Raw genomic sequence first — 19,495 nt, 5'->3', positions numbered from 1 at the left:
TATTTTCACCACAGAATTAGGCACATGCTATAAACCAGAGCTTTTTATTCTGGAGAACTAGTTGTTAAACATTAACCAGCACACCACTGTACCCTTTTTTAATTCATGAAACTTAATAGCCATATGATATTATTGAAAATATTCCTCAATTTGGGGTCCATTATGAATTTTAGATTGCTTTCCATTTTCATTTTATAACTTCTGCTGCCAAGAGAGGATAATACATCTTGGAATTTTCTTGTCTCACAGGGTTTGTTAAGGACTGAAAAGATACCATTAGTGATGCTATGCCTATTTATCCCTAGGAAGGAGAGTTAGGCGATTATTAGAGGGAAAGCTAGGCCAAAATTTCCATTTGAACTCTTCTTTACTTTTGCATTCACAGAGGCAGGGGGTGCCTCATACTTTGAACACTGACACATTAAGAGCAGTTACATAGGTAAAAACTGAACGCAAGCACTACAGGAGAGGATATTAAGCAAGATCTAAGAATCAAGGTGATCAACAAGAACATTAACCTTTTATTTTCCAGAAGTAAGAAGAAAGAAACCAAAGGTACTGGGACACAATGAATCAAAGAATATGCCCTGAATGATTCCAGATTTTATAACCACATGGGAGGCTTTGCTGGATCAGTATAAGCCATGTTTATTTTTCAGGAATCAGATTAAGTTGCATTTGAACAAACAAACAAATGCCTAGCATTTGTGTCTCAGAAACATAAAAATCTATAGTAATCTATTCAATTAGTAGTATGCCTACGCATTGTTTTGTAAATCACAATTGTAAAATGGAGACTTTTAAAAGCTAACATTTAGTAAGTACCAACCTACTACATGCCAAGCAACGACCATATGAGATATATAACATACTACTTTTTTTATTGATGTGAGAACTGAAGCAGAGGTGAAGTAACTTTTTCAAAGGAATCAACCTAGGAAACAGGGAAGCTATGATCTCTAGCCACAAATAATTCCTAATTACTTCTCTATTCTTCAGACTTTGAAAAACAATTTTAAATATATATGTATGTCCTGGCTGTATTTTATACATATCCTATAAACTCAGAAGTATTGGCCAGTCACCTACAATATCAATATGTGCAAGTTCTTTTTTATTTCCCTCACACTCAATACAGCTGCTAATCATTGGAAGACAGAATCAAGGTCTGATTTGCAGATATCTGCATGAGTCTGTTACAACTAAAGAAGTTACAGAATGCTCTAGACAATCAACAGCAATAGCCACAAAATTCAGAGATGGTAATTGTGAGAGTTAAGCTTTCCTTCTTCCCTATCATAGTTGTATGTATCTACACCACCAGGGCAAGACAATAATTGCAAGTGTAAACAAACTGCTGATTGAGAAGTGATAGGGTGGGCAGAGAGTGCAGAAAGAATCAGCAGTTAAAATAAATCCTCTGATCAACTGATAGCCCAGAAAAGCAAAAACCCAGAGGACATTATGAAAGAACATTTAAACATAATAGATATTCCTAGAAATTTTAGTAATAAAGACTAAGGATCTCCTGAAGAAAAGCTGAATGCCATTGAATCTTCATGAAAACATCCTAAGAGAGAAATGGACAATAATGACACCAGAGAAAGATTTGGGGAAGTCCACAATTTCTTTTATGTATGCTATTTATTTACTCATACTAATTTTGTTGAATTGCTCTATGTTCAACATGATTTGGGGCATCATCATACAAACAAACAAAACCCTATTCTTGCCCTCCTCACCATCTATGAAGACAGATTGACAGTTTATAAAGCTATGTAGGAGCTCTTAGTATTGGTTAGAGCAAGTATAAAGAGCCAGCACACAGTAGGACATCAAAATCTGTACAGCAAGCTCAGGGAAGTTTACCAGAGGAAATGGCCTCCATGTTGACCGCATGAAAGCTGAAACTTATGAATTGAAAAAGCACAAAAAAGTGGGATGTAGTAGAGGAACAGTATGAAAAGAGGGCAGGACAGAGTGCTGAGAGATACTGCTGGAACCAAAGCGGGGAACAGGTCATGAAAGCCCATAAGGCATCAAGAATGTTGACACAGTTGCGGAGAAAAAGGAACACTCGTACACTGTTGATAAGATTGTAAAGTAGTTCAATCTCTATGGAAAGCAGTATGTGATTTCTCAAAGAACTAAAAATAGAATTACCATTTGACCCAGCAATCTCACTACTAGGAATCTACCCAAGGAAAAAGAAATAATTATATTAAAAAAGATACCTATACTTGTATGTTAATTATAGCACTATTCATAATAGCAAAAGCATGGAACTAACCTAAGTGCTCACCAAAGAATGGCTGGATAAAGAAAATGTGGTATATATATACCGTGGAATACTACACAGTCATAAAAAAAAAACAAAATAATTTTCTTTGCAGGGACATAGATGGAGGAGATTATCATCTTAAGTGAACTGACTTAGAAACAGAAAGTCAAACCCTACATGCTCTCACTTATATACGGGAGCTAAATGACCACAGAAATGAAAATAATAGACATTGGGGACGCGAATAAAGGGAGAGGCAGAAAGGAGGCTTAGGGCTCAGAAATTACCTATTGGGTATAATGTTCACTGCCTGGGGAATGGGCCACCTGAGTGATGGAGTCCCACTATCCATCACTACACAATATGTACATGTAACCAACATGCACTTGTATTCCCTGAATCTAAAATAAAGTAAAATAATATATTTTTTTTAAGCATGTTGAACTTTCCTTGGAAAGCTTTTAAAATTTTCAAGCAAAAGAATGGCTAGCAAGACCAGACCTTCATTTACAAAGTTCAAAGACTAAAGCACAGCAAGGTGGCAAGCTGTGGGGCTGTTGTGATGCTACAGGTGAGGATAAGGGCAGCCTGAATTAGATTGAGGGGATTGGGGAAGGAGAGAAATGGAAAGACACAAGACGGATTTTCTAAGGAGACAAAATGGAAAGTGATTAATGTGGCAAATAAGGCAAAAGGATGAGTCAGGGATGACTCTGTTTCTGGTTTAGACAAGTATTTGCCTCAGGGGGTCTCTGAACACCAGAGAGAAACAAGTCTATGGAAAAAGATCCTAACTTCCATGTTGGCAAGTTGGGTTCGAGATGGCTATTGAACACAGTAGCAGAAATATTAAAAGCACCAATGCTTAGTAGAAATACCACACAATCCACAAAGGCAAGTCACAGACTTCATCTTAAATTGCATAGTAGCCACACTAAAAAAGTAAAAGAAATAGGTGAAATTAATTTTAATGCTATATTTAGTCCAATATATCCAAAATAGTATTTCAATATAAACAAGTTATTGCAATAGTTTATATTCTTTCTTTTTAACTACCTCTTAGAAATGTGGCATGAAATTCACTCTTACAGCACATCTGAATCTGGACTAACCATATTTCAAGTGCTTGGTAGCCATATGTTCCTAATGGCTACAATACTGGGCAGTGCAGATTCTCAGTGCTGCTGATTAAATGGGTCTAGAGTGCAATAGAGCAGTGTAGACTGGAGGAAAAAATTCTTGAATTACTACCGAATGCAAACTGAAGTTATGAAAATAACCCAGGTCACCTGGGAACAGTCTATGGCATGAGATTAAAGGAAAATTTCTTACAGAACCCTGAGAAACACCAACATTTAAGGGACAAAGAAAAGAGATGACAAAGAAAACTTAAAAGGAGCACACAAAAATCTATTGATAATATTATTCTTGTTACATGTAGTTATCTCTAAATGGAAGAAATCATTTATCTAAATTTTTGGATCAATAAATCCAAGAATTATGTAAGGTATGTCATCATTACAGGATCCTGAGAAACAAAACAAAACAAAACAAAAAAACAGCATATATCTGAAATGAGGTGCTGACTTACATTGGCAGAACTAATACCATCCTGCCTCATCAGGAAGACTGAGGTTCACAGAGCAAGTCTGGTAGAAACATAAGCTAGAAAATCAATACTATCCAGAAAACCTACAGCTCCTACAGAAAGTGTGTTTTTAGAGATGGTGAGAAAAAAAATAAGTAGCACTCGTGCAGATCAAGTATGCTGTCATTTTAACAAAACATAAACTAGGCTCTGCCTTGTAGACAGTGATAATTTTTTCTTCACACAAATATTAAATGGTGTGACCAACTTCAAATATTTGCATGCCTCTGTCAACCCAGCTGTTAGTTTTGAGTCATAGGAACCTATTACATAGGACGTACCACAAATATGGACACCATCAGACTTAAGGCAATGAGGGACAGGAACACAGGGTCATCGATGTCAAACTAAGAATTTAAAGTAAAAATGGACTATAGAGGAGGCCCACCAAGAAAGAAATCACTCTCCAAGAGCTTGGTTCTTAGCAAAGGGAGAAGAGGGTGTCTTGTTTATGCTATGTAAAGCCTCACTCTCTACCCTCTTGGGACCTCTTCCTGAGGAAAGGGGGCAAGGGTTGAAAGTGAAGACAGCAGGGTTCTTATGCCATATCAGATCTCCATCAACATGCAACCCCAAAAGATCTTGACTGTGAGAGCTTTGTAAATCAACTCTTAGGGTGCTTACCCTAGGGCAAATAGCACAACAAATTAATCCTTTCGCCATGAAATGCTGCAAAGTTTGTATCTACGCTGAATTCAAATTGCTCATTAGCTCTGACATGTTCCTAATGAGGTTATAATGCTCTGGGACAAAGATCAAATCACTGAGCACAAATAACTAGGGATAGAATCATAGAAACATAAAATTAGGACCTTAAATTAGCACTTCTCATACTTCAGTATGAATCACTTGGGCATTCTAGTACAGGACATCTGGGGTCTAGTCTGAGATTCTGCATTTCTAAGAAGTCCCATGGTGGTCTTGATGCTACTGGCCCATGGACTACAACTTGAACAGCAAGCCCTCACAGATCATCTCATCCAATTGCCTTATCCTAAAGATGAGAACATTAGGGCCAAGAGACTTATAATTGGAAGCATGTTGAGACTTCCAAAGAGCTAATTTGGGGCAGTTCGGTATTTGTCCATCAATCTGGGAGTCACCCCGAATATTTTATTTTATTTTTTATGGCACTTTATCACATTTAAAAAATTTCATCCATTGTCCATATGTGTATTTTTGCTTTTGAGTCGGTGTCTCAAACTGTCAACCATGCTGGAGTGCAGTGGCACAATCACGGCTCACCATAGCCTCAACCCTCTAGGCTCTGGCGAACATGATCACAACTGGCCAATTTTAAAATATATATATATATATATTTTTTTTTTTTTTAGAAACAAAATCTTGCCATGTTGTCCAGGTTAGTCTCGAACTCCTGGGCTCAAGCAATCCTCCTGCTTCAGCCTAAGTCCCCCTGAATATTTTAAATAGGATCTAGGGAGCAGGGTGACCAATCATCCTAGTTGACTGAAGCGATTTACAGGACATGGAATTTCCCATTTTAAAAACGGGAAAATTCCTCAATGATTCAGGATGAGTTCTTCACCCTACTAGGAACCTTTTATATCTACTTAGAATATAGCATCAGGATTATCTTCTGGACCTTGTTTGTCCCTGAGCAGTGGGATCATGACCTGCTGCCAAGGTAAGCATCTAATTATCCTGTGCTGACGATCTCAAAGGGAAAATGCTCAGACAAGGTTGAGGTTCTGTAGAGCCTTCTGGCACCACATTGACAAGTGCCTCTCCAAGAGACAGCCTACCAGTAGATATCAAAGTAAGGCATAAGAAAGGAATACTGAAAACACTATAGAAATAAATATCATACAAGCATATAATGTTCCTTTAAACTACACAAACCTATTTTGTTTTCCTTATTTGATAAAATGCATACAGAAAATAAATCACTAACTTTTATAAATGTCAAAACATTCATTTAAAACATCTTTGGCAAAACACACTAAAATAACAATAAAAATCAGGTTGCATTCCTGAGAATGAAGAACCATACTCTACACAATCAAAATGATTAGAAACAAAAATCTATTCCTCCATATTGTTATTTTACTTACTAGAATAGGGTCCATTAACATTAGATAGAATAATGAACAGTCTCAAAAGCAAAACAGAAAGTCAAGATACTGATTCTATGTGCATTCAAAATCCAGAGTTAGTGCAATCCTGACCACAGTATCTCACTCTCTGGAGTTTACCTGTTCAAATAAGATGTCAATGTAGTCTGACTGAATTACTTGACTTAATATTCATGGAGTTAGGACACTTAAAACAAAGGAAAGAAATAAGTGTGGCTAAATATATACAATGCATTTGAAATAGGTAAAAAACAGAACCCCAGACACTCAGCAATCATTACCTAGAAATTAAAGAGGGCAGAGGCAATCCTATTATGCATTATAAACAGCCCAGCTGCTGACCTAATGGTAGTTTGAGTAGCATAACCTAGAAGTCCTTCTTCTAATATTAATAGGAAATATATTGTATGTATCTAATAGTTCATGAAATTAACAAGGAAAATGAACTGGAGTGAAGTAACTTTGCAAGTAATAGGAGACACCAGCAATTGCTTCCCTGGAGCATACTGAACACTTAAAAAGAGCTCGGGGAGTGTACATGTATATAAATGAGAATAGACATTATTAGAATTTTGTCATAATATTGTTAATTTAAATATATTTCAAATTCTCTGTTGGTTTCAAGTCTTTTTTAGAATAAGCTATTATCTCAAAATGTCAATAAGAGGTCACAGGCTCTGTGATCTGGTTCAATAATGTTGAAAGTTAACTGCCATTTGAGTCAGCTTAAAACTACCAGAAAATCACAATTTGACAGCTGTCAAAATTATTCCATTTCACTTCTGTAGAACGAAATACTTCAAATAATCTAGAAAACAATTTCCATTCTATAAGCCTCAACAGCCTGAACAATAGATGCATGTTTACTGGCAAGCTAAAAAGAATAGTTAATTCCACTTACAAACCAATAGACATACGATGAAAGACAACCCCTCCTCCACAGACACTGCCACGGACAATCCGACCAAAGCTTGCATTGACTGAACAAGAAGCTGAAAGGGTTTCCATGAAAGCAAGAATGTGACTTCCATTTTTCCCAGATAGAGTCCCATCTAAGTCTTCCAAAATTGCTGCATGAGGAAATGGAAATGCAACTAAGTTTGAAGAGTTTGCAAACTTCAACTGGTTGGTCTTCACAGTAAATCCACCTATAAATTGGAAGACAGAAAGACAATTACACAAATGGCAGAAAAACTATTAACACAAATGGCAATTAAACTCACTGGAGGGCTCTCAGCAATCTAGATTGCATAATTATATAGTTTTACATACATAGTTTTACTCGTTCATTGAAGAAAAAAATATCCTGAGTGTAAACTATATGCCAAGCTCCATCACGTGCTAGATACTAAGGAAAAAGAGGAGCAAAGGCCCTGCCTTCATGTAGCCTGTAGTCCATAACATAGGACAACAATTTTTCTACCGGGGTGGTTTTTTTTTGCCCTTCAGGGGACATTTGGCACTACTTAGAATCATTTTTAGCTATCACAGCAGGGAGTGTTGGCAGTGCTACTGGCAGCTAGTGGGTAACGGATACTGCTGAGCATCCTACAATACACGTGACGGTCTCCATAACAAAAAAATTATTGGCTCAAAATGCCAATAGTGCCAAGGGTGACAAACTCCAGTCTAGTGGTTTAGTCTTTCTTTCAGTCATTCAGCTTCCATTTCTCTATGGTAAGGCTAACCCCATCAAAAATATCTCTTACAGCCGGGCTCGGTGGCTCAGCCTGTAATCCCGCGCCTTGGGAGACTGAGGTGAGCGGATTGCCTGAGCCCCTGGGTTAGAGACTCGCCTGGGCAACTTGGTGAGACCTCATCTCTACAATAAATCAAAAATCAGCCGGGCATGGTAGCACGTGCCTGTAACTCCGGCTACTCAGAAGGCTGAGGCGGAAGGATCACAGGAGCCCAGTGGGTTGAGGCTGCGGTAGCCGGGAGCAGCCACTGCACTCCAGTCTGGGCGACAGAGTGAGACTCCAACTCAAAAAAAAAAAATCTCTTACAATGAAGTTTACACATTAAGCATTTACCTTCAAAGCAACATTCAATTAATCATTTGAGCAAATAGTATTAGTAACACACTTTCTAAGTTTTGGCTCTAGGGCTATTCTTCCTGGTAGTCTTTCCCTAATACCATCACCATGTGATTCATTGATACTGCCAGTTCAACTGCCTAGGAAGAAACTATGACAGTGATCTTCTAATTCACACACCTGTATCACTAAAAGAAGAAAACTAAGTACATATCTCCCAGTATATATGCTACCAACTATTGTATTATGTACATTATAAGATCTACAAAACAGAAAATAAAAAAGAATAAGATATAAATAGACGTACAAATATTTTCATTCTACATCCCACTAGAGTACATGCAGTAAATTAATTTATGCAAGAAAATCTCCACAATTCCACTCCTTGCAATTTCTATAGTTGATCTAATACCACAAACCACCAGTCCTACATCAATCATATTGGACTTCTTTGTGATTCCCCAAGAACGACTTGCTCTTGAGAATTTCTATTTTCATTTTTTTGCATATGCTATTCCTCATACCTAGAAACTTTTCCCTGCCTATTCTTCATTGCAAACTTCTATTCACATTTCAAAATGTTACTCAAGAATCATCTCTATTAAATCTTAGCTACCCCCTTCCTCAGTCCCTTTGCAAGGTAAGTTCAGTCCTCTAGCATTGCACAGATTACACTCTACTACAATGATGGGCTTCGACATTTATTTTTGTGCCTAGATCAAGAGTTCCTGGAAGATAGGAACTATGTGTTTTTCATTTTTATATTCCCCAATTTCTTAAGTAGAGACAGGAATAGGTGGTTTTAAATAAATGAAAAGATGGTTTAGCCAAGATCCAGTGAGAAAGGACTAGAGCACATAGGAGTAGTATGACTTTCCCCCCCAGTGTTTTATGAATGATATGAAACACCGAAGCAATTAAAGAATTAAGGAATTGTGATTGGAAGTGTTTGCCATGAGGCATTTTTTATTCCTATCATTATTTCTATAATCTTAAATTCAGATGCCACCCAAATAAAAATAATCTTTCACTCTGCCTACACAAGGAAAAAAAAAGTAAAGTGGAGACTTGCTGATTATTCATTTAATTAGAAAAAACAAACAATTATCTAAATTAGTGATCCAAACCACAAGGGCATATTTACTTGAATTACTTGGTTTGGCTGTTTACAATGATCAAACCAACTAGATTGCTTTCTACCTCTTTTCACCTTGGCCCGTGAGTCCTCCAAGGTATTTCTCACCACCTCTGAGGTGTGGTTAACAAGTGAGTAGGAATTCCTCTAGTTCTCTTTGTGCACACATCCAGCCTTGGACAGTTGAGGACATTAAGTATCTGAATTTTGGCTCTTTCAGGAAAGGCTGTATGCATGTTAGTTAATATCCATATGTTTGTCTATCCAACTCCATTAATCAACAAACTGAGGACTAGATACTTGGCTGTCTGCTAGGTACTAATAATAAAACTTTGAACAAGAGAAATCTGATCCTTGCCTTTACGAAGATCAGAGTCCAGCAAAGACATAGCACCATAATGGCAGAATGAGATGAGTACCATAATAGAAAGAGAACGAAGAGTTGCAGAAACTACATTGGGAGCACCTCTAGGATTTCTTTTCAATGATAAGCAAGAGTTTCTACTGATGCAATCTTGTAACTAAAATAAGTAATGATTCACAAAGGATATATATATCCTTTGCCCCTATTTATAATATTCACTTGAATATTGGCCTTATTTACCATCTGTCCTGTCTATTCAAATAACTCACCTTGTCCTCGAGAACAGCCTGAACAGGTTCTAATGGCCACACAGTTAATGAGATCAAAATTAGCAAAAGTTGTGTTAGATACCATCAGTTCCCATCTTTTGGGGGTTTTAATCCCAGTCGACATACACTGGCTTCCCTGTGATTTGAGAGAGAGAAAGAGAAAAGAAAATAAGACAACTGGACACATGAAACATAGTTTAAAATGCATGAATAAAAATAATTAAGAGGATTTTTAAAAGGACCTATGAACTGAGAAAAAATATTTGCCAATCACATATATGACAAAGGACCTATATCCAAAATATAAAAAAAACTCTCAAATCTCAACAATAAGAAAACAGACAAGCCAGACTCGGTGGCTCAGCCCGTAATCCCGCGCCTTTGGGAAGCTGAGGTGAGTGGATTGCCTGAGCCCACGGGTTCGAGACCTGCCTGGGCAGCAAGACTTCATTTCTACAATAAATCAAAAAATCAGCCGGGCGTGGTAGCACACGCCTGTAGTTCCAGCTGCTTGGAAGGCTGAGGCGGAAGGATCGCTGGAGCCCAGCAGGTCAAGGCTGCGGTGGCCGGGAGCAGCCACTGCACTCCAGTCTGGGCGACAGAGTTAGACTCCAACTCAAAAAAAAAAGAAAACAGACAACTCAATTAAAAACATTTTAAAACTAAACTTTGAAAAGGTAATCCACCAAACAGAATATACAGACAGCAAATAATCACACGAAAAAATATTCAACATTATTATTCATTAAAGAAATGTAAGTTAAGATCATGCTAAGATACACTTATTAGAAAGGCTAAATAAAAAAAAATAGTAGCAATGAAAGTGCTGATAAGCAGGAGGAAAAGCCAGAACTCTCATATATTGCTGGTAGAATACAAAATGGAACAGTCACTGTAGAAAACAGATTGGCAGTTTCTTATAAAGTTAAATATATCCTTATTATATGACCTAGCAATTCAACTCCTAGGTATTTGCCTTAGAAAAATAAAAACTACATTTATGCAAAAACTGTGTGCAAATGGTTATAACAGTTCTGTTTATAATCACCAAATCTGGAAACAACTCAAATGTCCTTCAACAAATGAATGGATAAACAAGTTGTGTGACATCCATACAGTAGAATTCTACTTAGCAATAACAAGGAATAAAATGTTGATACATGCAACAACTTGGATGAATCCCAAAGGCATTTCAAAGTGAAATAAGCCAGTCTTAAAAGGTTACATACTACAGGATTCCATTTACATTACCACTGAAAAGGCAAAACTATAGTGACAGTGATTGTCAGAGGTTAGAAATGAAAAGAGGATGTGACTACAAAGATGGAGACTGAGGGAGTTGAGGTTCATACAACTGTTCTGGTCTTGATTGTGGTCGTGGTGATTACACAAATGTATACATGTCTTAAAACTCATAGACCTGTGCAACAAAAAACATAATTTTTAGTGTATGTTAGTATAAAAAAATTAACAAAACAGCTAACAAGAAAGAAACAAGAAATACTTCCAGGATTTTTCAAAATCTCTTCAACAAACCCGATCCAATCAAGTTGTTAGAGCCTCACAGTTTCACTGTTAAAAATAGTTATACATCTGAGGATTACCAGAATTTTTTTCAAGAGCCTCTAACATGAAAAACACTTAAAAAAAAAAAAAAAACAAACAACAGAAAAGAAACCTAGTGGAGACAAAGCCAACATAGAAATTAGAAGAAAACAAACACTTATTAATAACCTCAGAGAAATAAGTGTATTATATCCATTAAACAAAAGGAAACCTAAAAATAAATTTACAAAAGAGAAAAAAGGAACAAAAACAGAGGCACATAAATAATAAGTTCAATGGAAAAATTGAGGGAATATCCTAGAAAGTAGAACAAAAAGACAAAGATATGGAAAATCAGAAAGTTAAGATTTAAAAAAAATCCAGGAGGTCCAATATCCAAACAATAATAGCTTTAAGAACAAGAGAAAAATATAGGGGAGAGAATTATCAAAGAAATAAATTGAAGAAAACATCCAAGAAGCTAAGGATATAATTTTCCAGACTGAAAAGTCACATCCACACCTAACACAGTGTTTGGAAAAAGAGCCACATGACCAATATATCATATTGAAATTGCAAAACACCAGGGACAGGACAAGACCCTAAAAGCTTCCAAAGAGAAAAATTAAAGGGTTACTTAGAAACACAGTATTTTAAAACTATTCAACCTCAAGATTAAATGAAGCTAGAAGGCAATGGTATACTGTCCTCAAAATTGCAAGGCCAAATGAACCCCAACCTATTATTCTGTAACCAATAGCCTACCAACAGAGGAGTCTTTATGTGTGGCTAAAAATCTTTACCTTCCATAGTCCCCTTTTTCCCCAGAAATTTATTTCAGGCTGTACTCTAAGAAAATGAGGACTTAAACCAGACAAGAGGGAGATGCGGGAATGGAATCAGGAAGAAGAGTTCTAATACTAGAGAGACATGAAGGAAATCACCAGGATGCTGGTCAAGGGAGATTCCAAAATGTAGCTAAGAAACCCTTCTTATATACTGCTGGTGCAAGAGTAAATTGTTGCTTGACATTATCCACTAAAGCTACCCTATGATCCAGCAATTTTACAACTAGGCATATACTCATAGGCATGCCCATGAAGACCAGGAGACAGAATGATGTTTATAACATTATTATTTGTAATAGTCAAAAACTGGAAACAATCAGATGTCTATCAACAACAACATAGCTTTAAAAAATTGTGGAACAGTCATAAAATGGAATACTACAAAATGATTGGAAGAATAAATAATTGTAACACACAAAAAACATGAATGAATCTCACAGGCAAAATGCTGTGCCCAAAAATCCAGGTACAACAGAGTTACCGATATCATTACCGATATAAAGTTCAAAAAACAGGAGAAATTAATCTATGTTGATAGAAATCTGAATAATATTTTTCCTTTGGCTAGGGATGGAAGGATGGAGTTGAATGAGAGGTATGAAGGGGCGTTCAGAGAAGGTGGTAATGTCCTATTTCGTGATCTGAATACGTGTGTGTGTGTGTGTTTGTGTATATATATATATATATATACATATAGAGAGAGAGTTTGCTTTATTAAAATCCACTAAGCTATTCTGATTTGTGTACTTTTTTCCATAAATGTTATATTTCTGTGAAACATTTACTTTTAAAAGTAGAACAAGTACTAGACAAAAGTACATAGAAGATGGGAGGGTAAAGAAATAAACTAAAGGAATATAATGTCCTTGGACTGGTTAGGTAAAAGTTTGACAATACTGATGTAATTGAGGCTCTGTTAAGATAAACAAGTATGCTTTGATGAGGGAGTTATATGAACCAAGGGGATATTAAGAGAGTGTGATGGGCAGGAGGTTGGAGCCAAATAGCTAAAGAGGCTGAAAAGGTTTGTAGGTAAGATGGGGTAAGGCAGCTGCCTTACAGAAAGGAAGTTGGGAAAAACTGAAAATTTGTAGCAATTGTAAAGAAAGTTGCTTGTCTGCTATAACACGCGTCCCCAAACTCTGGGCCTCGGTTCACTATCCAGCCTGCTGTGGCCTGTTAGGAACTGGGCCACACAGCAGGAGGTGGGCGACTATCAAGCAGGCAAAGCTTCATCTGTATTTACAGCCACTCCCCATCACTGACATTATTGCCTGAACTCTGCCTCCTGTCAGAGCAGCAGGGGCGTTGGATTCTCAAAGAAGCGTGAACCCTATTGTGAACTGTGCATGTGAGGGATCTAGATTGCGAGCTCCTTATGAGAATCCAATATCTGATGATCTGAGGTGGAGCTGAGGCGATGATGCTAGTATCAGTGAGCGGTTGCAAATACAGATTAACATTAGCAGTGAAGTTTGACTGCACAGAGACCATAATAAACAACGGCTTGCAGACTCATAGCAAAACCCTATCAGTGAGTGGCAAGTGAGTTGATGTAATTCAATTGTACAGCTGCACCTGGTGGCAGACTTTAAGTCAGAATCTGACACTTAGTCCACGTGTGGTCTGCTCTTTATTTTATTTACCACTTCTACCTGTGCTTCTTTTTGGTAGTGAGTTGTATAATTATTTCATTGTGTATTACAATGCAATAATAATAGAAATAAAGTTCACAATAAATGTTTAAAAAAAGATAAACAAGCATGTTAAAAACTTAAGGGCAATAACTAAAATAATCATAACAAAATGAATAACCTTCAAATAAATAAATATAAAAAGATACTATGCAATCCAAGACAAATAAAGCTGGAAAAGAAGAAAAAAGTGGATTGCAAACTGAAAGCACATAATAAGATGGTGGAAATAAATGCAAATATATGGGAGACATCAGCATGTAGATGGTAATTGAAACCACTAGAGAAAATGAGATTTCTCCCAGGGAGAGCCTGTATATTGAGAAGAAAAGGAGCCCTACAACAGAATTTAGGGGAAAAAAAAGATGAAAGGTCTAAATTGAGGAAGACAAATCCACAAGTGAAAATGGGAAATAACCCCTAGAGAAAGAGGAGGAAGAATGAAGTAACTGCAGCAACATCTGCCCGAATAAGACATTTCTAAAAGTAGCATCATCTGCTTAAATTAATGACAATAACAACAAATAGACAACTGTCCTGCAGATAGTCCTAAAGTAGGGTGACCATAATTTAAATCCAAATCAGGACTTTTTTTCCAAAAGTGAAAGGGAATGCTAATTACATGATGCTGGGTCAACAGGTACAAATAAACCACTCAGTCAAACTAGGATGTATAATGATGCTGTAGCACATATCTTTCTTATATTATGGACATTCTCACTGAACATCATGTTATCTATCTCAACATAAAGGCAAGCATGGCTGTAAGAGTACCAACACGTATACAACTGTGCTTAACATCCCTTCTGATGATAAAAAGTTCTTCCAGAAATTAATGTTAGTTTTAGGATATGACTCACTGATGATTGCATGTCACCAGTTTTATGTGGGTGGAAAGTCTATGCATGAATAGGCCAAATTCTCTGACAATCTTAATTGGTAAAGGAATGACAGGCACAAAAGATAGAGGTTAAAATCAGAGTTCCATAACCACAGAGAGGTCAGATATCCTTTTATTTCTTTTTTCTTTTTTTAAATAACTGACACATGGCAACAAAGTGGTTCCCAAATAAATCTGAGAAATATTGAGCCAATTAAAGATTAAGGAATTTTTTTCTTATTTGTTTGTTTTAATCCCACAATTCTTCAGAGCCTTTAATATGTTTTTTTAAATAAACTTTATTCTGTGTATTTGAGTTTTTTGTTTTTAGTTTTTTGTTTTTTTGAGTTGGAGTCTCACTCTGTCGCCCAGACTGGAGTGCAGTGGCCACTCCCGGCCACCGCAGCCTCGACCTGCTGGGCTCTGGCGATCCTTCTGCCTCAGCCTTCCAAGTAGCCAGAATTACAGGCATGCACTACCACGCCCGGCTGATTTTTTTGATTTATTGTAGAGATGAGGTCTCGCTGCCCAAGCGAGTCTCGAACCCGCGAGCTCAGGCAATCCACTCACCTCAGCCTCCCAAAGGCGCAGGATTACAGGCTGAGCCACCGAGCCCGGCTTGTATTTGAGTTTTACATGATGTTACAGGATACATATAGCTAGTACAATGGTTATAGTGTAACATAATATATCTGTCATCTCACATAGTTACTTTTTTGTGATAAGAGAAACTAAAATCTACTTGTTTAACGAAATTCCCTAATACAATACAATGTTAATTCTAATGCTCATGTTATATACAACATCCTCTAGAATTGTTCAAGATTTCAGGGAATAGAGAGTATAGAAACAGCACAGTGTAAATGTAATTATCCAAAGAATCCCTTCTCTTTTTCCAGACAGTCTCTCGAGCTAGTCTTTCACAAAACAAACAAAGAAACAAGCAAAAGCTTCAGGGAATATACGCAGAGATGATGTTGGGTGGAATGTGATATATGTTGCTCTGTGGATACTTTGAATTTGCCACGGAAAGAAATTTCAATGCAAGTCCAAAGTATAGCAAATATAGTTTTACAAACAAGGAAAAATATGGGTACCTTAAGAGAAAGGATACATGGTTGCCTTTGGCAAGAAGTTTTATATACTTTTACAATGATGATTAAGCAAGCCATGAGCTAAGAGCCCAAGGCTGCAGGTGTGTCTGGTCATGAGTTTTGATCACTATCTTTCAAACTTTTAAGGGCACAAGGACCTACAAAGTAATGACAGTTACTGCCCAACTAGATTTGGGCTTTTCTTAGGACATCATGTCTGTGTTTTGGGTAATTTTCTATTTCTGTGATTTACTACACTGTAATTCTATATTCCAACCTGCAGGGTGGTCAGGTTTGAAATGCCCATCAGTTTGGTGAATGTCTGGTATGGATAAAAAAGATGTCTGAGTACTTACCCTGTTCTAAATTAAACCTGTCTGAAAAAACTTGCCTAACTACTTCTAAACTATGTTAACTATGCCTACCTCATAAGCACTAATAAATGTTCATTGCCACAGCCATTTTCCATATGCAATTGAAAGAGTATTTGACAAAGAGTAGGAGAATATCAGCATGGTCCTAGCTTCACAATACTAGGCATGAATCTTAAACTAACATATTACTTCCCAAAACCTCCATTTCTTTACCTGTTAATTCAGGGGTTTTAATCAGATCATCTCTTAGGTAACAGTTAGCTCTGAAATTGCATGGTTTTATGATTTGGATGACTAATCAGCATCTAGATGTCTCCTAGAACAAAACTGTTTAACATTTTTTCATCAGGGGACCCTTGTCCTGCATTTACTTGTTAAGAGATTGAAAAGCCCTCAGCTGCATTGCATTTCCAGTGAATCACACCCCAGGGGTGTGATTATTTTTGATTATCTCATGATAAGCATGCTTTTGTCATAATTTATATCTTAATTTATGTCACTCTCCCATTAATTATGATGTCTATTTAACATCAATTAAGATACTGCAACATTAATTTACCAAGACAGTTACTCAGTTTGATGGAAATTTTGTTTTTAACATCTACTCTAGGGTTATTTCTGGAAGAGTTAAGGAAGGACCTTTGATCTACCAGCTTTATAGAATCTAAATCTGGGTACCATCCTCTCTTGAAAACTATAGTCTGGAAAAAAAAAATAAGAATCATTTCTCAAAGTGATAATTCTTTTAAAGAGAGGGAAAAATTGCCAGATATTTACCTCCTAAAAAGGATGGTTCAAAAAACATTTGAGAAATGTTGAGACTTAATTAACACAGGAAAATATATCTCAATAAGAAATGATTTCCTAAATCTTAATATTTTTATCTATAGCTATGAAATAATCTCCAATAAAAGAACAAGAGTAAAGAAATATTATTTACATCTCAATTGGACAAAGCAGTCAGGTACAAACTGAAGAGAATGTTCTTTCCTCGGCTCCCAAAAATACTGTAGTTCTCTTTAATCTATGATTTTTGTGACAATGTGATTACTAATCTACATGTTGCTCTTTTAGAAACAAGAACATAGGGAACCCACTTGATATCTGAAGCCTACGAAAACATAGGGAACCAAAGAGGTCACAGATTTTCCTTAATAACTAGTAGTACTTCTCACCTGGGAAGTACTCTGCCTCAGCAGCATTCTGGTACCCTGACAGTGCAATGGTAGAGAATTCATCTATAGTCTGATTGTAATCATGTAGAAATTTACACTTAGGCAAGTATTATGTAATCAGATACAAAATCTTAATGTAACAAACAACATAAATTTATATTACTTGATTTGACCTATTAAAAGAGGGTATCCTAAATGGAGTAAGAACAATGAACTATGAACAAAATATTGACCCAGAAACTTGCAGGGCAGAGAGACAATATGGAATAATGCTAGTCCATATTACTTTTGTGGTTAGAGAAATTTAGGCTAAATTATTAAGTTTATTGTTAAATTTGTATGGATAATAATTCTAAATTGCGAACAAAAAAATTCTGCAAGATACAAAAGACTTCTATGTTTTATAAGAACTCATAACATTGAATCCCTGTGTGTATGTGAGTTTTATTATCTATATGACCACTGTTACAAATAAAAATCTCCTCTATCTTTTACTAATTAAATACAAGGTTCACTAAAGAATGCTATTTAAATTACATATCCTGGATCATCAGGGAATCCAGCACATGTAATTTTGTTTAAATAAATAGCCTTAGACAACCACATTAGGCACTTACCTCGTGGGCAAAATGACCAAATAATAAGCTGTCAGTAACTGAAGTATTTGCATCACTTTCCAAGATGTCAATTCCAAAATCTCTACATGAATAAACTTGGAAGTTTTTCAGACGAAGATTGCTACTTCTAAAAATCTATAAAATAGCAGCATATGTTATGGCAAAGGTCTGAGGCTTGGTTTTCCTTTCAAACTTTCTGTAGCTTCTTTAATTATTGATTAAGTATAAATAAGCATGCTGTACCATATTTTAGCAGCTTTTGTCCATCAATATCAGTACAGGCATCACAAAGTTACTGTGAGGTCAGCATTAACTAGTCCCCTTTGGTAACACCCCTCCATACTTTTCATTTTTCCTCATAATAATGATACATTAAAAAGGTCAATGTGAATTTTCCACATATCTAAAATAAACTCACAGTAGACAAATCACACAAAATTAACAGAGAAAAACATACCATCAAGAACTCCAATGTTTGACATTTTTCTCAGTGTAGCATATATTAACTCATAATGTCAAAGGATTGCAAATACAAAGTAAGTAGTTCACCTTGACTACAGATTCACTGTTTGTGAACTCAACATATATTATGAGCATATATAGTCATAAAAACTTGGGTTAGAGTGCCCAAACAGGTGTCAAGTAGTAAAAAAAACTTACCTTGGTAGAGTTGACAGAATCCTGCGTACTATGGTTTAAATGTCTCCCCCAAAAGCATGTACTGAAAACTTAATCCCTAAGTGTAACAGTGTTAGAAAGAGAAGCCTAATTGGAGATGTGTAGGTCATGAGTGCTCCACCCTCATGAATGGATTAATGCCAATTATTAGAGGGCTTGACACTGTGAGTTTTATTTCTTCCTTTTTCTCACCCTCTCTTTGCCCTTCCACCCTGGAATGATGTAGCAGGAAGGCCCTTTCCGGATGCTGGCTCCTCAATCTTGGACTTCCCCTGCCTCCAAAGTCATGAACCAGTAAATTTTGTGTATTATAAATTCCCAGTCTATGGTTTCCTGTTAGGGCAGCACAAAATGGACTAAGCCACTATTGGTGTGGGAAAGAGAGCTCTTGGTTTATACCTAGCACGGATATTAACTACATTTAACTTCTCCGAGTACTTTCTTACTTTTTTTTTTTTTAATCAATTTTTTTAATGATATTATGGGGCACAGTTAAGGGTTAGGTATGCAAATATGCTCCATTCAGGCATGCTTGTAGATAAGAGGTGTCTCCCCGTCCCCAGACAGATATTTACTACCGTTAATCCCAACTCCCTTCCCCTCCCACCCCCATAGTTTCCCAACACTGTCAGTAATTTTCTAATAGCATTACGTTGGATGTTCAAGGTCCACTATATGAGTGAGAACATGTGATACTCAGATCATTGTTTCTGTGAGAGATCACTCAGTATTATAGACACTAGTTCCATCCAGGTTGCTGCAAA

At 36.5% G+C, this 19,495-nt stretch overlaps 1 protein-coding gene across 1 annotated transcript in view; it reads right to left on the bottom strand.

Moving 5' to 3' along the window:
* LOC110595111 (fibrocystin-like) overlaps nt 1–19,495 on the bottom strand; it is a gene marked incomplete at both ends in the record, with an annotated part of 106,712 nt that overhangs the window by 29,751 nt on the left and 57,466 nt on the right. Inside the window, 3 exons of the mRNA XM_021709642.1 lie at nt 6,924–7,170; nt 9,827–9,962; nt 18,054–18,188. Coding sequence (XP_021565317.1) covers nt 6,924–7,170; nt 9,827–9,962; nt 18,054–18,188 — 518 coding nt within the window. The remainder of the gene's footprint in view (nt 1–6,923; nt 7,171–9,826; nt 9,963–18,053; nt 18,189–19,495) is intronic.

Source organism: Carlito syrichta, unplaced genomic scaffold (assembly GCF_000164805.1).
Source record: "Carlito syrichta isolate Samal-C Ts95f unplaced genomic scaffold, Tarsius_syrichta-2.0.1 Scaffold270041, whole genome shotgun sequence".
Classification (NCBI taxonomy): Eukaryota; Metazoa; Chordata; class Mammalia; order Primates; family Tarsiidae; genus Carlito; species Carlito syrichta.
Note: the sequence above shows the minus strand (reverse complement) of the source record. Positions and strands in the feature narration are given on the sequence as shown.